Genomic DNA, 25,575 nt, shown 5'->3' on the forward strand with positions numbered 1-25,575 from the left:
AGGGGCAGAACTGAGTCTAATCAAGTTCTGCATCCAGCTGTCAATCAACAAAAATATAGAAAACGGACGCATCTGTTGAGCTATACCATAGGACCCAACCGATAAAATCTGGTCTGTGAGAAACTCTACAGACCAAATGCCTGGGGGCTTTCTAACAGATAACCCATAATGAGAAGAAGAAAAGAGAGGAAACCTGTAAACTAAAGGAGACTTAAGAGCCTTCTTTCAAGGCTGAGCTGCAGTATCCTAAGAATGCACCCAATTAGGGATGGGTGATAAACTATCAAAAATACACCCACAAGGAGGTGACTACTATATAAGTCAGGAGCCTGGTTACTCCCAGGGAAAAGGATAAGTTGGGACTGAAGCACATGAAAGGATTGCTGGGGTGTCTGGTAAACTATTTCTTGACCTGAGGAGTTTATGAGGGAGTCCATCTTATAAAAATAAAATAACAATAACAATATAATAATAAACTCTACATTTATTTTATGTGGCTTCTTATATGTTTTATTTTACAATAGAAAGCTTTTAAACATTCTTTTGCAAAATGAAGAATAAATGTATGAAGTAAATCTAATTAGCCTCCTAAATTCTCTTTTCTTGGTAAAACTATCCTTTATCAGATACTTTGTTCAGAACAAGTATATGTGTGTTCTGGGAATATGTTTTCAAGACTTATTACAATCTAATCAACCAACAAGTGTTTATTAAGTACCTACTCTGCACAAGATTCCACTGGAATTGTTTCATAGTCATTGGCTTTTATCTTCAGATATTTGCTCTGTTTCCTGGATTAACAATATACATTGTATAAGTATTCACCCTGGGCTTGCATTTTCCTGTTTTGTCTGTTTATAATGTTTAGTTTTATTAATTAGTTAAACCACTGCATTTCAGAGAGGAAAGGTTCATGAGACACTTCAACACACACAAAGTTAAGTGGTCTCTTCCCAGGGGGTTAGCACTGCTGGCATTGAGACCACAGGCCAGTGGTCCAGGGTGCCACCTCCTGCAGGTATCAGCAGCCAGAACTCTGCTTGCTGGGAATCTGCTCTGTTCCTGGGCTACACTTTGGTGACTCATTATCCCAGCTTCACAACCACACCACACATCTGGGTAGTCAGTTCCTGGAAATGATGGTTTCTGAGAGGTTTATAATGGGTAACAATTCCCAGCAAAACAAAGGGGGTGTTTGAGAATTTTCACCAAATCAAGATCACAAACATCAGAAGCAACTTACTCCTTTCCACCAGAAAAACCCAGTTTCTAAATTTAAAACTAAGCAAATAGAACACTTTTTATGCTCTTTTCTGCAAAGCAAAGGAACCACAGGAGTTGCAAAACTAAAAAATACCCTTATGGCCAAGCTTCTATCTTAATCAAAAGTAATAAAATAGCAATAATAATACACCTGATGCAAAGAACTGATTCATTGGGAAAGACCTTGATGCTGGGAAACAGTGAAGGCAGGAGGAGAAGGGGATGACAAAGGACGAGATGGTTGGATGGCACCACCGACTCAATGGACATGAGTTTGAGCAAGCTCCAGGAGTTGGTGAAGGAAGGGAAGCTGCGTGCTGCAGTCCATGGGTTGCAAAGAGTCTGACACGACTGAGTGACAACTGAACTGAACATGATAGATAATAGATAGCTAGGTAAAACTGACCAAGGGGCAGAGGCTGTTTTAAGCAGATTACGTGCATTCATTTATGTAATCTGCACACAACCCAAATAGAGGGTACTATAACCTTCCTGTTTTACAGAGAATGGAGCAGAAGAGGAGAGAGGTTAAATAGCTTGCCCAAGGTCTTATAGCTAGTAAGTAGCAATGCTAGGATTCAAACCAAGAGGTCTGGCTCCAGAGCCTGTGCTGTTTGCTACATGTTACCACACTGCCAGAAGTTCTTAACATTCCAGCAAGCTCAGTAAATGCTTAAGCAGGGAGGATAGTAGTTTATATTTGAACACTCACTGGCGTGTCCAGTTTGCATTTTCAAACCTCTGGCAGAGAGCAGAGCTAATCGATGACCAAATGGTCTTCATCCACTACGGCTCTGGCTAGTTCTGGAAGCGGCCCGCTTCTCTGCTCCCTCACTGTTGTTGCTCTGGTTTAAGTCACCATCCTTTCTCCAGGAGATTATTGTTGGAGCCTCCTTCATGACCTCCCTGCATGGAGCTCTAACTGGAGAGAGAATGAGAGGCCCCAAAACAGCAGTATAAAAGGGTATAAACTTAGCCAAAGAACACATAGACACCAGCTCCAAAACTTCTAGAAGGGCTGGAGAGAGAGGTGGAAGCACTTGTAAACTCAGGTTCTTAGAATCTGGAGAAAGCCCACAGCAGGAGTGGAGACGCAGACTAGAGCAGACTTGTGAACACAGCAGGAAGGAGAGGGTGGGGCACATTGAAGAAGTGGCATTGCCCTACATACACTATCACATGCAAAACAGATAGCTAGTGGGAAGCTGCTGTACAACACAGGGAGCCCAGCCTGGAGCTCTGTGATGACCTAGAGGGTGGGATGGAAGTCGGGAGGGAGGCTCAACGGGGAAGGGATATATATATAGAATTATGACTGATTTGCCTTGATGTATGGCAGAAACCAGCACAATACTATAAAGCAATTATCCTCAATTAAAAAAAAAAAAGCAAAGCCACTATGAAAACAATAAAATCAGTCCACAAAGAACGAGCTGCCTCAATCTGCCCTCAGGGACCATGGGCCAGGGGACTGTCCCCCTCCTCTCCACCTCTTCCAGCCTCTCTGAGGCTTACGGCTGCTGATCAGAGTAGCTTAACTGACTCCAGTCACCCTCCCTCAAGCACTGACTGGCCTTGCTGAGATGTGCCCTGGGCAGGGCGTGGGGCAGGAAGGAGACTCCTCACATGATCCAGCTTAATCCTCCTTTTCTCCCTTCCCAAGGCTGCACACTGCAGAAAGATTGCTACTGGAATGCAGATCAAAGGGGGCCCATGGTGGGCAAGACGCGCCCTGCTCCTCGGCCTTCTCTGGGCTACTGCACACTTGCCTCCCCCAGGGGCCTCCCTGGCCCAGCGTCTCCCAAGGGCTACAGGTAGGTGGACACTGGGCTCAGCCACCCCTGCTGCTACCGCCACATACAAATAAACAAAGAGAGGGGAATTCTTACTTGACTCACTTTTGCTTATGCTTGCCGCTGTATTTGCTCGGATTTTTAGCATTTGGTGGGGCTTCCCAGGTGGTGCAGTGGTAAAGAATCCAGAGACGCGAATTTGATTTGATCCCTGGATCGGAAAGATCCCCTGGAGTAGGAAATGTCAACCCGCTCCAATATTCTTGCCTGAAAAATTCCTTGGACAGAAGAGCCTGGCGGGCTATAGTCCATGCAGTCACAAAGAGTCAGACACGACTGAGCATTTAATTATTTTAGCATTTGGTAGGATATCAAATACTTTCAGTCCTTCAGGTAGGTTCTTGAAAATGGCTCTGAAATAACCCACAGATACCATGAAACAGAAGAGTCTTCAGATTTTATTGCTGGAGACTTCATCACAGAAAAAGGAATCTTTCATCCTAGAAATTCTGTCTGCAACAATGAATGATTCTCTGTGGGCCTTGAGATTTGTGGACAATTTGGGCTCTGAAATGGGAAAATGATATTGCACGGATATTAGAAATTTTTATCTTTAGATATATAGTTTCTAATTTAAGAGGAAAAGGGGTTCAGAATTCCCTTTTAGAGTTGACACAGACAAGGAAAACTGATTTCATTATTTCTTCTTTTAAATTCATCCACTATCTTTATTTTATTAAAACACCTCTTTTGGGTCCCAAAGACTAATATTTTTAAGGATCTATAATTATATCATAGTCAAAAGAGATTTATACATTTTTACCAGAGTTCTTAAAATTCCACCCAGAAACCCCACACTTACTATTTTCTTAAGGAATTTCTCTTTGTGGGCTTGGAATGCGTGACTCCAATATCCTTCAGATTTTCACCTCCTTTTCCTTACCAGGAAATAGCACCCAGTGTGTTATATCCCCATCATCGGAGTTTCCTGAGGGGTTTTTCACGAAACAGGAACGTGCAGATGGAGGCATCATAATCTACTTCCTAATTATCCTTTACATGTTCATGGCTGTGTCATTTGTCTGCGATGAGTACTTCCTACCGTCCTTGGAAATCATCAGTGAATGTAAGTTGCTGGAAATCTCCGCTATAACTTCCCAGAATAGTGATGCCACACACATATATGCCTGTGTTTGGAGAAGCTCAGTAACAATCCTGTCCATCTTACCTGGCTGCAGGACACTAACGTCTGTGTTGTGGCATCCGTGAGGAATGGCCTGACTGTGGTTTTTCTTGGTAGCTCATGTACAGCAGGGCATCTTTAATGGGTATAAAGCAACTATCCTACCGACTACGTCCAAAAACTGCCAGTTTGTCTACTGTATTGTCTAGCTATTTGTTAGTAAACTGTTTTGAATTTTATACACATGCATTTGGCGCTCCTAATACTTGCCATCGAATACTTCAATTTTTTTTAAAATTTTTCACTCTGAAATCTCTATAACTTTTTAGAAATGGTAGATGATAAACAAATGCCTTTAAGGACCACCCTCCTACCTCTTCCTTTACCAGTCTCCTATAAGGAGGGAAAGGAAACTAATTCATGTTAATGAACCAACAAATATATAAATAAGTCCTGCATCTTATGTAAAGTGACCTCAGGGATTATTAGGTAATTAAAAATTAAGCTCAGTTATTGGTTTCTGGGAAATAAGACCTGCCAAGCCCTTGAGTTCTGTCTCTTCAATCATGTGTATCACTCAGCATTCTGAGCATAGACCTTACATGGGTGCACTGGTCCCTAAAATCAGGATACCAGTGATGTATTATGATGACTAAGCAAAAGTGCCTGCATTTCCAGGCTCTATCTCCTGTTTAATTAGTTTAACTGGTTGCGCATGCTCACTTCAGAGAAGGTCGAAATTCAGGATTAGATTTCCCACTGCATACTCCCAGGACTGCACAGAAATAGCACGCCCCTTCCCCACTGCCAGACACACACACTGCTAGCATTTCTTCACAGAGGGAAAGAGCATGAATGTAAACTCTCCTTTTTCCCTTTTTCCCATGGCCCCATCCCCACCCCTGCGGAAATGCAAGTTATTTTTTCTCTTTTCTCTCTTGTTAGTGCAGTATAGCAATATCCTTAGGACTTAAAACAGGATGTGGCAACAGTGTTTTCACTCAACACTTATTTCTCTAATTCAAAATATTTATAGAACAGGTCAGTGTAAGTTTATTATAATTATTAATTTATATACACATTTTTACTTTGATATTATATTTGACATGGACATTTCTTTAATAGAAATTAACATAATATTTTACTTAGATTGATGAAATGCAAGAAAAATAGAAAAAGCATAGACTTTCCTACATTACTATCACCCAGAGATCCCCACAGTTGTCATCTGATATATTTCCTTTTAGTCTTTTAGATATTGCTACACATACAGTCTGAGACTGCTTCTTTTTCCTAAGATACTATTTTATTGTGAACATTTCCCCATATTATTAAATAGCCTTCAAAAACACAATTTTTAATGGTAGCACAGTACTTCCTGCTTCTGTAAATGATTTTAGCACCTAACACTGGTTTTTATACAGAATGAGCACTCAGTAGAAATTTAAATTATTAATTTTATTCAGTTCAGTTCAGTCGCTCAGTCGTGTCCGACTCTTTGCGACCCCATGAATCGCAGCATGCCAGGCCTCCCTGTTCATCACCAACTCCCAGAGTTCACTCAGATTCATGTCCATCAAGTCAGTGATGCCATCCAGCCATCTCATCCTCTGTCGTCCCCCTCTCCTCCTGCCCCCCATCCCTCCCAGCATCAGAGTCTTCTCCAAAGAGTCAACTCTTCGCATGAGGTGGCCAAAGTATATTAGACATTTGATTTTTAAATTTTTTGTCCTGCATAATGCTCATACTTGTATCAAATCTTTGCAAACTTCGTTGACCATTTCCTAACAAAGACGCAGAGCTATGTATATTTTAAGCTTTATTTTATACATTGCCAAAAACATTTTACAAAAGGTGTGCCAACAAAAACCTCCACAATGTGTGGTAGCTTCCATTCCCGAAAACCATGAATAATATAATTTTAAATGTCTTTGTTAATTGCTTTAAAATAGAAGTTTATTTTATAAAATTTGCATTATTGTGATGTTAAACATTTTATATAGGTACTGAAATTTGTGGTTTTGTTCTTGTGGGGTTTTTTTCCCCCATGTTCTAATTAGGGGAGTATTTGTCTTTTACTTATTGATTTCCAAGATTTTTTCTAATATAAACTTCTAACATAATTTTCCTATCATATGCTTTTTATGGTTTGTTTGGTTTTGTATTTTGTATGTTTATTGCATTGAAGTGTACATAGGTAAATTTATAAATATTTTCCTTTATGATTCTTTTTTGGTTTTATACCTAGAAATACCTTTTATTCCTAGGTCGGAAAAAATTTCATCTTCTCTCTACTGACAGTTTTTTCTTTTCTTAACATTTATTTATTTATGTTGAATATTTTTATTTTTTTCCACTAAGAATTTGTTTTGTTATAAGATACATTACTATTTTACCAAAAGTTGATCCATTTTCTATACCTTCAACTCTATACTCTAATGATCTATTAATGTTTGTGCCAATACCACACTTTTCATTAGAAAAACTAAATCATATTAATTATGTAAAACTAAGAAATTTAAAATTCAAGGTACTATCTCTCTACTTAGAATCTTTCTTTTTCTGGAAAATAATAAATCCCCATCCCCTTTTTTTGCTTTCTTGACTGAAAGAATTAACCCATCATAATTTTTTTTTTATTAAAAACCTGTCTTGGGAGTGGTAAATAAATAAATAACTTTTCTATCCCTGCAGAAGAAACTACTGCATTAAAATTTAGATTGATACTTCAAAATAATCTTCTTTAAGCAACTTCATGAAACATCTATAATAATGACTTCTACAATGCCACTTGTGGAATTACCTTGAACATCATCAGCAAACATGCGTTTCTCAAGTGAACTGCCTTTTGCTCTGAAATATAACACAGTAGCTATTATGGATGTGTGGCTGATGGGTGCCTATGCCACTGCCTATCTTCAGCTGCTAGGAATTGATCCCTGTCTTGAGTATTGAAAATACTGGCAACAAAATGAAACAGAAATAGTGCTAGATTGATTCATTTTTAAATGCCTATAAATTAATTCTGTCATTTCTCTTTTCAAGGTCTTAGCATGGTCCTGTCCAAATTAGGACATCAGCAATAAAAAACAGGTTCTCTGAAATTTGTTTACATCCACAGAAACTAGCTTCAGAAAGTCTGTAATTGCTTTACATTTCCCCATAGTTCTTTGATGAGCATGAGTTATAACAGTCCCACCCAACTAATAAGTATTAATATTATCCTCAAAATAATTTACTGAGCATTATACATTGTACTGGAATGTTAACTACTTATGTATTTATTATAGTTATTTTTCATAAACAATTATAGAAGACCAAGCATAGTTCTAAATTAAACATATAAGGTTTTAGTTCTTCAAAAAACCCTACAAAGTAGAGACTATTAGATTGGTTTTACTAATGAAAAAACTGGGGCTGAAAGAATATATAAGTTTTCAAGACTACACAGGGTTTCCCAGGTGGCACAGTGGTAAAGAATCTGCCTGCCAATGCAAGAGACACAAGAGATGCAGGTTTAATCCCTGAATCAGGAAGATCCCCTGCAGGAGGAAATAGCAACCCATTCCAGTATTACTGCCTGGAAAATTCTATAGACAGAGGAGCCTGGTGGGTTACAGTTCATGGGGTCACAGAGAGTTGGACATGACTGAACACACACACACACACAGAGAGAGAGAGCCAGTACACAGGAGAGCCCTGGTCTCTTTAATGTCAAAACCCAAGAATGTTTTCAATTGCTATATAATATAATTTTACACATCCTTATTTGAGACTAGCTGTCATAATATGGTTGTTTCAGAAGAACTGTTATTTAAATAATTTTAAAAGGTGTCCACCCAAGGGCACCAAAAATTTTGATTAAAAAATACGTCAAATAGTCATTGTAATGACAGAGGAAGTATACTACAAAATAATGAGAATCTACTGAGTCACTTTAAAACATCAGTTAAGAATTTCAGCAACCTACTAGGGGTTGTAAATTAATGTTATAAATGGTTACCCACAATAATTAATATGAGAACTAAGCATTTTGTTTACAATGTACATGAGATTATAGCATCGTACTGTGGAACCAAACCATCATATTTGATTCAATGACATTCTGTGGAGTACACGTCTGAGTTCCAATCTAGGATACTATGGTTGAATTGGCTGGCCCCTGGCCTACCCCCAGCCCCATCGTCCCATGATCCACTCTTCCAATTACTGACAGTGGTTCATTTGGTTATTAGCACAAGGGGCTTCAGCATGGTGAATTCTAGAAGTGGCTGGGACTGCAGTCTCCGTGCAGGGGATACGTTGGAGGTGGTGGAAGACAGCCTCTGGCTGATACTCTGGTCAGGCCCAGCTTAGACACCTGAGTGCTTTCTCCGTCTGTAGCTATACACATTGGTTCTATATACATTGGTCTGTCAATTACCTCTAGAACCACTACCACTTGAGGCTTCCTCTAAGGATTTTCTCTTTCTTGCTCTACTCATGATCATTAAAGTCAAACAACCTCTCCTTCGCACCTCAACACTAGGAAAGCAAGCACACACAAACCCTGAGACATTTTGTCATTTTAACCAAGCAGATCCAATATGAGAAAATGCTGTTGCTATACCACCTTCCTTTAATCCTATCTTCTCTTTTATCCATTTAAGTTCTAAAGGAAAAGAGGCTAAAGAGTCTTTGAACACATTTGTATATAATAGAACCTATATTAACTTACAGCCCATAGTAGGATGATTACCTCTCATCTTTATAAGCATCTTTATATATATATAATATATATTATATATATATATTATATATTATATGCTTATAAATATATTTATAAGCAGTTCATTTTTAGAAACACAAAAGTTCAGCAGAAAGCCAAAACAAATCCTTTACATATCATTTTAATATGTAATGAGGATCTTCTAGAGTTATTTAATCACTGTTTAGAGTACCTTGCTTTAACTTTTCTGAGGCTAACTACAGGGAAAACTGAGAACCCCTAGTGATTGGTCGGTCACTTGATACCGCCTAAAGTCCACAATGAGCTAGTTATGAAACTTTTTGTCTTAAATGTTACACTAATATGCTATTCAGTTGATACTCTAATCCCTCCACCATGTTGATCCTTTGAAGGACAACATGTCTTAAGTGAAAATGATCTTAATAAGGTTTTGGGAAACATACTTAAATAAAATATTTACTTTTTTATTAAAAATTCTTTTATTCATACTGCTTTGAACTAATATTTGTCCATGTTCTATTTTATGTTTCAGAAACAGACAATAAGAAAGAAATACAAGTTTTAATTCCAAGTAGAATTGATTCTAAATTGATAAAATTGAAAGGGAGTCAAATAATTCTGTGAGTATGGCATTTGGATAGCCGACAGTTTCAGGGGATTGTTTGATTCTTAATCCTTATGAAATTTACAGAGGCAAAGCCTTCTTCAAGAACAAAGAATCTAAGAAGAGTGCTTCCTCCCAGCCACACACACAGGCACTCATCCTCCTCTTAAGAGCATTTTCATCCTCTTTGCTTTTCTTTTTCCTCTGATCTAAACTAATCTGAATTTAAAATATAAATAAATACATTGTGGTTACCTTGGATTGCATCTAAATCTACCTTAGGTATACAGAGATAAATAAATGTCAAGTGGTCTGGATATTACCAAAATGCTATTGGAGAGACAGGCAATAATAATAATAATAATAATAAAGCTCTGTATTAAATCTCTTCACTTACCTACATGGATAACAGAAAGAGCAGCTCTTTCAACTCAGAAAGATCTAAGTGCCCATCCCATCTCTGCAACTACTACCTATGTGACCTTGAGCAAGTTATGGAGACAAAACTCAGATAATCGTGAGGTTTGGACACAAAAAGTCTTGCATGTGGCTTTATATGATTGACTTACAGCAAGTGGAAACTAATAGCTGTTAGATTAGGGCATGGGGGTGTCCTTTTTCAGTGGAATCGGGCTTTTCAAAGCATTATAGAGAGCTTCAGAATTTATTCCGTTTTGGCTCAGACAAGATATGAGATGATAACTATAAAGTACTCAAAATGTTTTTATTTACTATTAGAAGCATCACAGAGCATATACATGCAACTGTGCATGGAGAGGCTAGGCATTTATTCCAGTGATGCTGAATTTACTCAAAATATTTCTAGAAATATATCTGAAATTAATGTCAGAACCAATTTTGCAAATCATAAAAAACACTGGTTTGCTGTCACACTTCATTTTGAATCCTAAGTAGAGTTACTCAGCATGACTACCCACCATAGTCACTAGAATTGGGTCTGAATGACTTTTAATTGCTTCCAAAACTCAAATCCATTCACAAAGCATAAAAATTTTGCTATCACTGAGGACTTTATAAAATTGTGCCAGAAGACACCAAATTGCTTATAGCCTAGTCTTGTAACTCTGTTAAATGTACATGTGAAAAGAATTGAAAATACATTTTTAAAAAGGTAGCAGTGGTTAAAATACAATGGTAAAAGTATAAATGATGCTCCCTCCCATCTGTTTTCTCCTCTATCTTCTAAATTTTCAGTTAACATAGGGGTTTTTAATTATAAAAGGAATTTATCTAACAATAAGAGGTGGTCCAGAGGTGTAAGGCATAGAACTCATATTTTATAATTTTTAAATTTGATAAAAATTAGAAGATACCTTAAAGATTTGTATATTCCAACCCTCTTACAGATGGCAAAATACAAGCCTTGTCTGAATGACTTATCTAAATTCTCACATTAAGGTACTGGCAGGGCCAGAAGCCAGGTTTCCATTTTAGTTTAAAACTCTTTTTCTACATTTCCAGAAAAAGATTTACAAAGATGGTTATAAACTTTGCAGCATGGTATCAGAGAAGAGAACACGCATAAGAAAGTCTGTTGAGTTTTAGTAATCAGTTCATTATCATAAAGTTGCACTTTATATAACCAATGTAATATCTAAACCTATAAAGAATACTCACCTTGAACATTTCTACTACATCCTCAAGGAAATATGATTAGTCCTTTAGAGTAATAGAGAGGGGAAAAAAAGTAAAGGCTCTGGGGGCGGGGACAGAAAAATTTATCTTTAATAATAAACTATAACATAGAGAAATGCTACCCAAAGGTCAGTGAAGACAAAGCCAGTCGATTCTAAAGTTCAAAGGTATAAACCATTCTACAAAATATGCTTAGAACCTTAAGATATAACTTGTTAAAATATCTTTGAAGTTTTATAATTCATCTGTAGAGAGCTCTTCTTTTCATAACTGGAATAGAGCCCAGTGAATAGCAACAAGCTTTATTGTTAATGCCTTTTGAGAAAGAAAGTGTTCAGAAGGGTCACTTATTTTCTTACCTTGCAACAGCCAGATGGATCACTTTTTCTCTCTCCAGATTGAATTCTTCCAATGAAGCATTCTTCAGCCAGCACTAGACAAAGATCAGCCAATCACTCTTCAGCTGCCCCAAGTTTAGACAGTTTAAAATATTTTGTTCTTTTTTCAATTTCCTCCATGTATTAGTTAACCCTGATTTCATTCAAGAATTCATGGTAATATCACTAAATTTATACATTCTCTGAAATACACTAGAAAACTTCTAAATTATTACTCTCACTAGCTATTTTTCCCCCTAGAAAAGAATACAATGGGGGAAGTTATGTACCAGTGCCACAAGGAAGGGAAGAAAATGACTCAACCACCTCCCATCTTAAATTGCCTCAGTGCCTTTCTTATACTGAGTTTCTGTGGTGAAAAAGAAATAGCACTAGACTTAGGTATAGCTCAGCTGGTAAAGAATCTGCCTGCAATGCGGGGGACCTGGGTTCCATCCCTGGGTTGGGAAGATCCCCTGGCAAAGGGAAAGGCTACCCACTCCAGTATCCTGGCCTGGAGAATTCCATGGACTGTATAGTCCATGGGTCACAAAAAGTGGGACACAACTGAGTGACTTTCACTTTCATGTTTCATGTTTAGAATCAACAGACTTGGGGTTTACGCCCAAACCTCTCACATTTAAGACCCTTACTTTCCATGTCACTTTAAGTTACTTAACCTTCAGATTATCTGTTTTTTATATGTGAAATGGAAACAACGCAACTCATATCTAAGAACTTCCCTGGTGGCTCAGATGGTAAGGAATCTGCCTGCAATGCAGGAGACCTGGGTTTGAGCTGAGTCGAGAAGATCCCCTGGAGAAGGGAATGGCTGCCCACTCCAGCATTCTTGCCTGGAGAATTTCATGGACAGAGAAGCCTGACAGGCTACAGTTCATGGGACCACAAAGAGTAGGACACAACTGAGCAACTAACGCTCATTTCAAGGAATAGCTGAGATGATTAAATTATGTATATGAAAGTGAATTGTATGCCATGAATATAAGATATTATTTAATTCATAGATAAAAATTTTAAGAAGTTAATAGAACAATATGCTTCATCTTTTCTAAGTTTTATGACCAACTGGACCTTCTATGTATCAGAGTTGTAGTAAAAGTATAAATATGACATATACATGCAAAATCACTCCCAGTTAAAGAAATGCTATGAAATGTAACTTACATAAATTATTACTTCTGTCCCTTCATTAGTCACCACAAGTAGTGTTCATCAAGCAACATGACCAAAGGCAAATAGGATAGAGAACCTGGATTTGGTAACTCCAACTATCCGGAGAGGATTTTTCCCAATGGAGGCATAACAGGTAGCAAAACAGTTCTGACTGGAGCTGGTTTGACCACTGAGACCAGATAGCCTCATGGGGATAAAAAAAGATGACTGTGGCTAGTATCACCAGCAACATTGTAGATGTCTTTCCAAAAGTGAAAGTGAAAGTCACTCAGTCGTGTCCGACTCTATGAATTCTCCAGGCCAAAATACTCGAGTGGGTAGCCATTCCCTTCTCCAGGGGACAAGTTATCCAAACCAGGGATCAAACTCAGATCTTCCCAAACCAGGTCTCCTGCACTGCAGGCAGATTTTTTAACAGCTGAGCCACCAAGGAAGCCCAAGAATACTGGAGTGGGTAGCCTATCCCTTCTCCAGCAGATCTTCCTGACCCAGGAATGGAACCAGGGTTTCCTGCCTCGCAGGCGGATTCTTTACCAGCTGAGCGACCAGGGAAGCCCATCTTTCCAAGCACTTCCCATATTTTTCACAATAAAAGCCCAAGTGCTTACTAGGATCCACAAGGCTTTATATGATCTGGCCATCTATCACCTTTGACTCCATCATCTACAGCTCTCCTTCACACACTTTATTGCAGACACTTTGGCCTTTCTCTGTTTCTTAAACATATAGGCTAGCATCTACCTCAAAACCTTTGCATGCACTCCATCTGCCTATATTACTCCCAGTTCTATGTGTGGCTACTCCCTCACTTTGTTAGCATCTCGGTGAAGTCCTTTCCGGTTACTCAATCTAAAATTACAATCTTTCCTTCATGACATTTTATATGCCCCCTCCTGACTTTCTAGCTTCCCTGGTGGCTCAGACAGTAAAGCATCTGCCTACAATGTGGGAGACCTGGGTTCAATCCCTGGGTCGGGAAAAGGAAATGGCAACCCACTCCAGTATTCTTGCCTGGAAAATCCCATGGATGGAGAGACCTGGTAGGCTATAGTCCATGGGGTCACAAAGAGTCGGACAAAAAAAAAAAAAAAAAAGAGTTGGACATTACTGAGCAACTTCAAACCTGACTTTTGCTCCTTCTAACACAATATATATATTTTCTTGTCTGTTTGCGCTCACTGGAATTCAATTCCAGAAGAGAAATGTTTGTCTGTTTTGTGACTGCCACATTCCTATCACATTAAAAAAGCATCTGGTACATTAGGTGGTCAACAAATACAAAAAAATAGATAAATAGGTGTTCCAGTTATCAATGGCTTCTTATGAAATCACCCCAAAACTAGGGGCTTAAAAGAACAATCATTTCAGACTTCTCATAGTTTTAAGGGTTTACTGGCCTCAGCTGGATGGTTCTTGCTTGAGGTCTTTCATGCAGTGATAGTCAGAAAAAGGACTAGAATTACCTGAAAGCTCCCTCCTTCGCATGTCTGGTGCTGGGACGGGAGGATTCAAAACTGAGGGGCTGAAACAGCAGGGGCTCCTCAGGCATCTCTATGTGGGCTCTTCACAAGGCCTTTCCTATATGGCAGCCAGGGTTTTTATGTGGTAGCTTAGGGCTCTGAAGCAAATGTCCCTAGAGAGAACAATCAGAAAGGTGAAAAATCACCTTTTATGTCCTAGCTTGAGGCATATGGTTCTGCCATACTTTCAGCGGTCACAAAGGCTCATCTAGGCTCAAAATACATAAAAACTCCATCCTGTTTTTTGTTTTAGTTTGTTTAACAGGGAATGGACAGGTTCTCAAAAACCATGTGGGCAGAAATATTGTAGCTATTTTTATAAAATTCAACCTGCTACGCCACCAACAAAAAAAGAAATCAGTAATGTCAAAGGCAGATATCTCAATAGAGAAGTAGAAGTTGAGGTGGACAGGAGAATGAGCAACAGGTAATGGTCCCACAGGTAAAAATTAGGAAATACTGACTACAGGTGACAGGGACTCAACCAAGCACACCAGAGTTTGAGCGTCTGGGAAGACTCAAAAATCAATAATATACAAAACAATAAACATGGACAAAGGATTGCTATCAGTGGCTTGGAAACCTGAATTTTCATTCTAATTTTAACTTTCTGATATAGGGTAAATAATGCCTAGAAGGCTTCCTCTATTGGTTGTTTTCCAGTTGAAGTTAGTAACAACGGCTTTCTATGAAAATGTTGCTCTGATATATATTTAGTTACGAGAACATGCTCTCCCATTTGTCACTTTACCAGGCATAATATAATTTCATTTGTCTTCAGCCTTTGGACTGTCCCAGGATGTTGCAGGTGCAACTTTTATGGCAGCCGGTAGTTCAGCTCCTGAATTAGTTACTGCTTTCCTAGGTAAATACCACTCCTTATTTTTTTTTTTTTTGCTTAATTGGTGTTATTTGACCTTCTCCAAGTCAACACTAACTTAGCTACTATCTGGCTCATAGGTGTATTTATCACAAAGGGCGATATTGGCATTAGCACCATTCTTGGATCTGCAATCTATAACCTCCTTGGTATCTGTGCAGCCTGTGGCTTACTATCTAATGTGGTACGTAAGAAAACTTTATTCAACAAAATATATTGTCTTGACAAATTATAAGAACTGCTTACTGTCAAACCACAACATTAGTCAGCCATAGGTATACATATATCCCCTCCCTTTTGAACCTCCCTCCCATCTCCCTCCCCATCCGACCTCTCTAGGTTGATACAGAGCCCGTTTGAGTTTCCTGAGACATACAGCAAATTCCCGTTGGCTATCTATTTTACATACGGTAATATGTTTCCATGTTACTTTCTCCATACATCTCACCCTCTCCAACCCTCTCCCCATGTCCATAAGTCTATTTTCCATGTCTGTTTCTCCATTGCTGCCCTGCAAATAAATCTTCCGTACCATTTTTCTAGATTCTGTAGATATGCGTTAGTATACAATATTTCTCTCTTTCTGGCTTCACTCTGTATAATAGGCTCTAGCTTCATCCACAGAAATAACAGAAAACAACAGAATTTGACAGAAAAGAACAAAATTCTTAAAGCAATTATCCTTCAATTAAAAAATAAATAAATTTATAAAAAAAGACAAAGAAAAAAAAGAACTGTTTATAGTCTGGAACAAACAAGGCACTAGGAATGTGTTCAATTAAGTTTATTAATCAGTAGAAAAACAATATGTATTCAATTTTAAGTTAACCCACAAATACCTCTTGGTCAAATTTATGAAAATCAGACTAGGCTTAGAAACACAATTTTTCTTAAAATTCCTTTCTCTAAAAGCAATATGTAAAAGATAACAATGTTTAACTACAAATATACAAATAATTTTAGTATTACACTAAGCAAGTACTTGAAGAAGTAACAGTGTAATGGAAACATTATTTTTACAGGTTTCAACACTATCATGTTGGCCCCTATTCAGAGACTGTGCGGCATATGCTATCAGTGTAGCAGCACTTCTTGCCATAATATTTGACAACCAAGTTTACTGGTAAGCTTGAAACAATCAGTACTCTTATGTAAAACAATTACAGAGAGTACTTTTATAAAATCCTAGTTTAGTAACTTTTTTTTCAGAAATGTTATTTCTTTCACTTCTTAATTATCTACCACTTCCATACATTTTTCCTGTAAATCTCTGAGCTAACCTCATCACAATTGCTGGCTGGGTTGCTCTCCCTTTGCAATTTTTCAGTCAAATCAGTCTTCCTTTTTGTCTAACCAGTGGATGTTACCATCCTTCTTTTTCCCTACTGACTACCTTGCAGAAAGTTTCCGAACTTTTGATGTTTGTTAAAGCCCCAACAGGTGGCTTTTTCATCTGTTGGGTTGTTTACCTTTCCTCAGTTAGAAGTGGCCATGATCACACAATTAGAGAGATAACAAAGAAATAAACAAAGTCCCTTTAAATTCCTCCAACTTTTTCCCTGATGTTCATTTAGTAAGAGAACTATAGGCCTCTTCCTCTAAAAATTAAAAATGTTTTAGGTTTCAAAACTAAAAGCTATTTGTTTTATTTATAATCTCCCCATGCCTTGTCATTCTAAGAAAATGGAAACAGTCACTTTTCCAGCTAACACATACCAGGTATTTGTTAGGTACTGATCACTATGATATGAGTCTTAACAGATGAATAAATGTAAAACACAGACACACAGACTGTACATTGCCTGATGGTGGAGGTCAATGGCACCCCTCTGGAATACTAGTTTGGCAGTGCTGCTCTAATACCTGCTATCAGGAAACTTCAGACCTAGCAGGGAGTAAATTTTCAAAGTGAATCTTCCTGAAATCTAGTCTGTCTCCCAAGGAAAGACTGTTGGTTACAACAGAAGTGCTTCTGGGACTTGGCAGTCGTCTGCCAGGGGACAATGACTGTGGGAGTATCCAAGGTAATGCTCCTTTCATTAGGGAAATCAAGAACTCTGTGCTTTCAAGCTATAGCAGTGATTCACTAGCTATAAAATAATTGGTAAATGCAAGGTTCAAATGTGATAGCATCAGATAATCAAACTTCTCTAAATAGCAAACCAGAGTATAGGAAAACAGTGCAAGCCAATTTACATTAAAATCATCAAAAAATCTCAGTATAGCAAATTGAAAAGCTTCAGCCAAAGTCTAACATATTCTGATTTAGCACAGAATTCCTATACCAGAACAACTGAAATGAAGGTATACTATATTCTTATAATTATTATCTTCTTTCAATGAACTGAGGTGGAGAAGCCCCATCACTATTCATTAGTTTCACTTTCACTTTGAAAATTTGTAATTACTGTTATTTTCAAATAGGACTTCCCAGGTGGCTCAGAGGGTAAAGAATCTGCCTGTAGTGCAGGAGACTCAGGTTTGATCCCTGGGTTGGGAAGATCCCCTGGAAAAGGGAACGGTAACCCAACTCCAGTATTCTTGCCTGGAGAATTCCATGGTCAGAGGAGCCTGGCAGGCTACACTCCACTGGGTCGCAAAGATTCGGACATGACTAAGTGACTAACACACATTTTCAAAGAACTTTCTATGCCTGCTATTTGGAAGGATTCTACAAATTAAGAATGAGTTTATAATCCTTGTTTTTAAAATACAAAAAGGACAGTGTCGAACCTTCATCAGTTAAGTCTTTTATAATGTTGTAACCAAATCTGGACACATCTACAAAATCAAAATGTATCTAGAATATTTCTGTTCTATTGTTTCATTAGAAAATTAAGCAGATACTGCCCCAAAACTACTAACTCTAAAGTAACTTTCACTTTAAATTGAAAACCACACAAATTTCTCTAATTTATAGGTATGAAGGAACTTTACTGCTTTTGATATACGGATTATATGTTGTGGTGCTGTGTTTTGACATTAAAATTAACCAATATATTATAAAGAAATGCAGTCCTTGCTGTACCTGTCTTGCCAAAGCAATAGAAGAGAGAAGTGAACAACAGCCACTGATGGGATGGGAAGATGAGGATCAACCATTCATCCGTAGGCAATCAAGAACTGACAGTGGAATATTTCATGAAGATTCTGGCTACTCCCAACTTTCTTTAAGTTTACATGGTCTTAGTCAGGTTTGTGAAGGTAATAACCACATCATGACCATTATTAAGTCTATTACTAGCAAAACTTAATTTCATTTCAATTCAGCAAATACTATATACTTACTATTTTAAAAATACTATGGGAATTTAGAGATGATCAAGAGGCAGACCTATCAAAGAAGCTTCCAATATTTCAGAAAAAACCCAAAATAGCTAAAATATGAACATTTAAATAATGTAAAGAGAAAGAAATAAAGCATAAACCTAGTTCCTAAATGGGACAGATGGTAAAAAAAATTTGATGAGGATGGTCAGATAGGAAAGATTATCACAGAGACAAACTAAGCCTTGTAGAATATTCTAGTAAGATTTTAACAACTTAATTTATGGTAATAGCTATTGAAGTTTTATCAGACTTCATATGTCATAAGTAAATGATGCAGAGCTAAGAGTAAAAAGCATTCCATGGACTGACAAAGAAATAACATGGGAAAAAGGCTTGTCAAGTACTAACATAACTGGAGGACTGAATGTGCAGAATGGAAGCAGAAGAAAAGTGGATAGGAAGGAATATGACAAAATCTTAAATGCTAGATTAATAGTATTTGCAGGTTTGCAGAGAAATTATCAGAACTGAAATATGAGATAAAAGACATGCTACTAAATCAACTGATGTGTTTAACACATGCTTAGACAAGGTGACGGAGAAGGCGATGGCACCCCACTCCAGTACTCTTGCCTGAAAAATCCCATGGACAGAGGAGCCTGGTAGGCTGCAGTCCATGGGGTTTCGAAGAGTCGGACACAACTGAGCGACTTCACTTTCACTTTTCACTTTCATGCATTGGAGAAGGAAATGGCAACCCACTCCAGTGTTCTTGCCTGGAGAATCCCAGGGACGGGGAAGCCTGGTGGGGTGCCACCTCTGGGGTCACACAGAGTCAGACACGACTGAAGTGACTTGCAGCAGTAACAGCAGACAAGGTGAAGGCAGTGGGAATACAAGAAAACAGGTGTGAGACAATGCAGAGGAAGCGTCACCAAGACCAGGCAACTGAAGGGCTACATGGGAGGAGAGATAATTCTGAGGCTTTTGATCATGACAAAGTAAGAACATGAGAATACCACTTACAAAAACCAGGAATTTAGGAAGAAGAGCTGGTGTGAAGAAAAAGTAGGAAGGAGACAGCTGAATTTTAAACATGTGAAGCAGTAGCAAAACATGTAAATAAATGTTTATAGTATGTGTGCTAAGTCACGTCAGTCATGTCTGACTCTTTGAGACCTGATGGACTGTAGCCCACCAGAATCCTCTGCCCATGGGATTCTCCAGGCAAAAATACTGCAGTGGGTTTTCATGCCCTCTTCCTCCAAGATCGCCTGGGGAAAAAAATGACCTACACACTGCAGTATTCTTGCCTGGAGAACCCCTTGGACAGAGGAGCCTGTCAGGGCTACAGTCCATGAGATCGCAAAGAGTCAGACACGACTGAGCAATTAACATGTTTAGTATATAGGAAGTCAAATTCAGCTACAGCCAGAAATACAAATTTAGGGATTTTTTTTTTAATAAAGTGGTTTTAAGAAACAGATTCTGCATTTTATTTAGTACATTAGACAGGGAACTTAGTAATTTATTATCTGAAAAAATTAAAACATGAATTTTCACCTTCTTACAAAGATTATAGTTTCTAGTCTTTCAGGTATAAGAAGTACACATTTCTAAGTTAAATTTTATAATAAGAAACTAAGAAAAAACAGTCCAAACATTTTTTATTACAATAAAATTATATCTGTTACTTTCTGGCCCATTTGCTGCAATGTGGCAAAAAGAAAAACTTATGAGTTATTTTACTAGTATTAGTTGTAATGTGACCTAATATATGGGCAAAACATTGGACTGGCCAACAAGTTTGTTCAATTTTTTCCATAAGATGGTATGGAAAAAACCAACCAAACTTGTTGGCCAACCCAATATTTTATAAGTGCCATATAAATTTTAAACAATCTAAAGTGAAGTCTCCTTTTTATCTAATATATTATTATTGACTTCTTCCACCAAGTTAATAGAACAAATTGAATTTAAAAAACAAACTCAAGTTTCATAAGTTACACTGTAGATTCAATACTACTTCCAATTTTCTTAAAGTTCTAAGAATTGTGGTGAATTTTGTTTAGTAAATTAATGAAAGAAAATGGTGAAATAAGCCCCGTAAAATCACCTGAGAATCAGAAATATTCAACTTAATAAAAAGATTATGCTATAGCTATCTTTTACTCCCTAAGTATACATTCTGTGATACACAGGGCAGGCTAGAGGTATCATCAATACTGGGAAGTGGAGACAACTGGGGTTGCTAAGGGAAGACACCAGGTTAATCCCATAAGCAAAGTTACTAAAAACCATCCACATTGTAGAAAATCAAGAGATGCTGAACTGATACTTCAGAAACATTATGTTTCTAACACACTTAGTGGATGACCCTAAACACTTTGATGGATTTAAGACCCCAAATCAAGAAATGCTGAGTATCACATTTTATAGTCAGCCCTGAAGTCTCAATTAGCTTCTTTTTGCCAGCAATATCAGTAATGAGATAGTCAAATGTATTAAATAGCCTCTTAAAAACTGATACAGCTAATTTATTTCAATATAGCTTCTTAAATGGACATTCTAACTTAATTGGCCATTTGAGAAAACTCAAAATCGTTTAATTTTTCCTTAACAGATCCGCCAAGTGTTTTCAACATGCCTGAAGCAGACTTAAAAAGAATTTTTTGGGTACTATCCCTTCCCATAATTATACTACTTTTTCTAACCACACCAGATTGTAGAAGAAAGTTTTGGAGAAAATATTTTGTGATAACATTTTTTATGTCAGCACTGTGGATATCTGCATTTACATATATCCTGGTTTGGATGGTCACAATAACTGGTATGTATAATATCTTAAGAGCACAATTTAAAAATAATCAGTTGTATATAAGAACAGCATATATTCACTAAGATAGTCTAGTTAAAGAGAAAATTTGTTTTTCAGCAAAGACTAAAAATAAAGATTAGTGCTATTTACAAAAAGATTAAATATTAATATACCAACAAGCTCACTCAGGTTTTGTGAGGTGTATACCACATGTCAGCTATATGGTCACTATTACACAGCCCAAGGGTATGAGTCAAAGGAACATGTTATAAACGATATCAAATTCACAGAATTTCTATGTTGCTAATAATTAAATCACATTGCATGGGTCCACAAGATAGTCTTTATACTGAATGCCATTCCATAATTTAACATATAGCAAGGTGCCAGTGTTTTGAGAAAACAATGGGTATTCACTGTTTAACTGGATTACATTTTGTTTTTTAATACGGCAATATAAACGTACTACAAAAGGAATTAAAAGGGTATAAAACAAAGTCTCATTTTAGTTTCTACTACTTTTATGATTAAGATTTAACTATTACTGCCTGGCCATAATCAACTCTAGTCCCAAAGAACTCCTAGTTCAGAAGGAAAAACTGAATAAGCAATGTACAAAAAAAAAATCAGGAATTTCTCCCAAAAAGGTTAATCAGAGGTGAGCAAACCACCACCTGTGTACCCAAACACTGAGTCTCCTGTTTTTGCGAGTTAAGTTTTACTGAACAGTCAAGCCCATCCATTTATATATTATCCATGAATGCTTTCACATCACACTGGCAAAGCTGAATAACTGCAACAGAGATTGTATAGCCTACAAAACCTAAAAAAATTACTGTCTCACCCTTTCAAAAAAAGGTTTCCTGACCTCTGACTTTTGTCAAATTAATATATGACTCAGAATAGTATGCTATTCTAAGAACATTTCTTTTTTTTATGAGTAATATAGAAAAATCCAATAGCCTGCCTATTAAAGCTCTCCATAAATGTTCTCAGCCAGATCACATTTGACATTAGGAAATCAAGAAAAGAACAAAATCAAGTACTAGATCACAGAACAGTCCCCAAGATGATAAATGTTAGTGTTATTTATGTACATATGAACTCTGGCAAACCAGTTAACAAATTAACAACCAATTACAGTTCCAACAGCAATATATATAAGCATGCAATAAATATGCTACTTGAAGCTTTTTTTTAATTAACATTTTAAGAAAAAAAAAGGAATTGTAAAGCAAGTTTTCAATTACAATATTAAGAGCAGTTACATTCTAGTTCTGTTTCCCAAAATGGATATATTTATGAAAAATGATGAACTGCCATCAGATTTAACAGAAGTATTAAACCAGAACCACAAAGTTAGAAAGACTCAAGTAGAAGCCTATTCTGTTTTCCTCAGATTTATGATTTCCCAAAGGAAACACCTAAACTAAGGTATATCACTAAAGTAGAACTTTAAAAATGCATACCATGTTAACACATTTACAGCCTAAAAACAGCTATAAATAATTTGCTTAAATCTGACCTCTTTAGGAAATGTTTTTAAAAAGGAAAAGAGAAAATGACCAATCTTATTGGCATATTTTAAGCAACAGCCTTGATAACAGTGGACATCCAAAACTTCTATAAGCATACCAGATAGGGAAATTATTCCTTGGTAGAATTTTGTGTATTAAATATCACCATCTGTCATGAAAAATCTGTGCTACCTTGGTTACCAATTCACCAATATTATTCAAATATTTTGCTACCTAAAATCTAAGTACATATTGGTTCTGAAATCTAAGTACCTATTGGTTCTGAAATCTAAATATGTCTATTTTCTTTTTCAGGAAAGAAATATCTGCAGAGAACAGTTACTGAATCTATAAGATTTGTAATATATAATATCTATATTTGTTACAGGGGAAACATTAGAAATTCCAGATACAGTAATGGGCCTCACTTTATTAGCAGCAGGAACAAGCATACCAGACACGATCACAAGTGTGTTGGTTGCAAGAAAAGGTAAGAACTGGGTCCCTCAAGCTGCAATGCCCATTCTTAAAAGCCTGACTGAAACACACTGAGCAAGGATACCTTTAAAATATTTCCTCAGTAACATACTTTGAAGAAAAAAGAACTCAAGAGGAAGCATTTACTATTTAATAGATTAATTTCACTAAATCTAATCCCCTAAATAATATTCACCTGGAATGTGAATTAAATCGTAATTAACCATGTTAGAATGAAAAGCAACAAGTAATCTACATACCTTACTGAAAAATGGTTTAATAAATAAGGATAATTATTATTAGATAAATAAATGTTAAGACTTTAAATACTAACCCCCTAAAATTTAAAAATACAAATTCAGTAAGACTTTTGCTCTAATACAACAATTTTCCAAAACAAACAGAAAATGTATCCAGTGTTTCTTATGAAGCTTATTAATAAAATACAGTATGCACATTTAACAACATGCTTTTTTTTTGCAGGCAAAGGAGATATGGCTATGTCTAACATCGTGGGATCCAATGTCTTTGATATGCTATGCCTAGGTGTTCCATGGTTTATTAAAACTGCATTTATAAATACATCTGCTCCTGTAGAAGTGAACAGTAGAGGACTAATTTACATAACCATCTTTCTCAACATTTCAATTGTTTTCCTTTTCTTAGCAGTTCACCTCAATGACTGGAAACTAGACAGAAAGTTGGGAGTAGTCTGTCTGTTACTGTACTTGGGGCTTACAACATTATCAGTTCTATATGAACTTGGAATTATTGGAAACAACAAAATAAGGGGCTGTGGCGATTAATGTTAACAGTGTTATGTGGAAAATGTGAATGATGGGGAAGGGCAGAGAAGAAAAACTCCATTTCTTCATTTAACTCAAATAAAAAATATTCTGAACTTCAGAATTTAAAACTTACTTACAGTAATTTTTTATCACCAACAAAAGTAATTTAAAGCCAATCAAAATCATTTCCTAATTTGTCTGAGCCCTTTCTTTTCAAGGACAATTACATATATTAAACAGAAGTTTTGGAAAAAACCATCCTTGCTTTACCTTACAGTAAGCTGATAACAGCTGGGGACACTTTTAACAAACAAATCCCACTATGCAGAACTGAAAATAACAAGAAAATGGCTTAGTTCATTAAAAATAGTGTAACCATTCATTTAAACTGAATGACCAGACTTGCTGTCTTAAAAACCCAAACTTGAGATTAACAAAAATCACAGTATATTTAACACTATACTGTTAAAAACTGGTGGGAGTTTTAGAAGTTCATTTTTACAACTTTTTTAAGCAGACAGTATTACTTTAAAAAAATGACGTTTACTAGGAGATTCAGCAAAACAGATGTAAGAATGTTCCAACCGTGGTTTCAAATTATGCATTACGATCCAAGCGAACATCAATTTCTCTGCCACTGATTTTTATGCCATTCATTATTCTGCAGGCTTTTTCAGCTGATTCTGGGGAGTCAAATCTGACCGTTCCACAGCCTTTTGACTTTCCATTCTCCATTTTTATTTCTGCAAACATTACATGACCTGTAAAAGAAAAATTATAGAATTACCTGTCAGTTTAAACAGGTTCCATTTCAGTATAAAGGTTTGAAATTTCTCATAGTCTATGAAGTGACAAGTAACCTGGCTAAAAACATTAATGATTTTAAAATAGCACATCATATAAGTATTACTCTCATCATTTTATATTCTGTATATAATGTAATTCATATACAGTAATAAAGGTTATAATATATAAAATTGAAATAAAAATAAATTTGCTTAGGATTTAATATTTTATTAAAATGAAAAATTTTAATGTAAATCTTTACTTGAATTTTATAGCAAGATAAGGTAAGCTAGCACAAAACAATACCTAGTTACCATGCCTAATAACAAACACAAATCCGAACTAAATTATTTTTTGAAAATTTCTTGTTTTATACTCAAATCCCCTAATCTCTTTTCTTTCCCTTTTATCCTCCATATCACTGTTTATCCCTGAAAACAGTAACCACCACCCAGGAATTTTACCAGGTCCACAAAGGGCTCCGCTAATTCTGTTTTCAACCACAGTGCAAAGTCATTTATTCAATATCTTAATTTGAACTCTACATCTAAGAGTGGCACCAAGTATTTACGGAAAAAGACATGGAAGAGATACTATAGATTTAAATCAATAAAGGTAGAAAACACTGATGATGACAAGAGCATAAAGAAGGACCTCAGAGAGGAACTTTCAGGAGGAGGAAGGAAACCAGACAATGGTTCTGTTTAGAGTTAATATCAT

The 25,575-nt window shown here is 36.7% G+C and overlaps 2 protein-coding genes across 5 annotated transcripts in view; one reads left to right on the forward strand and one right to left on the reverse strand.

The window, feature by feature from the left end:
- Window positions 1–24,174, forward strand: part of SLC24A5 (solute carrier family 24 member 5) — a 43,000-nt gene extending 18,826 nt beyond the window's left edge. Inside the window, exons 3-11 of the mRNA XM_040227600.1 lie at window positions 2,927–3,077; window positions 4,003–4,182; window positions 15,101–15,184; window positions 15,280–15,383; window positions 16,222–16,322; window positions 18,120–18,403; window positions 21,093–21,299; window positions 23,193–23,294; window positions 23,765–24,174. Coding sequence (XP_040083534.1) covers window positions 2,927–3,077; window positions 4,003–4,182; window positions 15,101–15,184; window positions 15,280–15,383; window positions 16,222–16,322; window positions 18,120–18,403; window positions 21,093–21,299; window positions 23,193–23,294; window positions 23,765–24,087 — 1,536 coding nt within the window. The 3' untranslated portion in view covers window positions 24,088–24,174. The remainder of the gene's footprint in view (window positions 1–2,926; window positions 3,078–4,002; window positions 4,183–15,100; window positions 15,185–15,279; window positions 15,384–16,221; window positions 16,323–18,119; window positions 18,404–21,092; window positions 21,300–23,192; window positions 23,295–23,764) is intronic.
- MYEF2 (myelin expression factor 2) overlaps window positions 19,946–25,575 on the reverse strand; it is a 36,093-nt gene continuing 30,463 nt past the window's right edge. For 2 of the 4 annotated variants that reach the window (XM_040226460.1, XM_040226457.1), the window contains one exon: window positions 19,946–24,830. In XM_040226460.1, coding sequence (XP_040082394.1) covers window positions 24,822–24,830 — 9 coding nt within the window. In that variant the 3' untranslated portion in view covers window positions 19,946–24,821. The remainder of the gene's footprint in view (window positions 24,831–25,575) is intronic. The other 2 variants (XM_040226459.1, XM_040226458.1) reach the window with 1 other exon arrangement.

The sequence above is a fragment of the Oryx dammah genome, unplaced genomic scaffold, assembly GCF_014754425.2.
Source record: "Oryx dammah isolate SB20612 unplaced genomic scaffold, SCBI_Odam_1.1 HiC_scaffold_26, whole genome shotgun sequence".
Classification (NCBI taxonomy): domain Eukaryota; kingdom Metazoa; phylum Chordata; class Mammalia; order Artiodactyla; family Bovidae; genus Oryx; species Oryx dammah.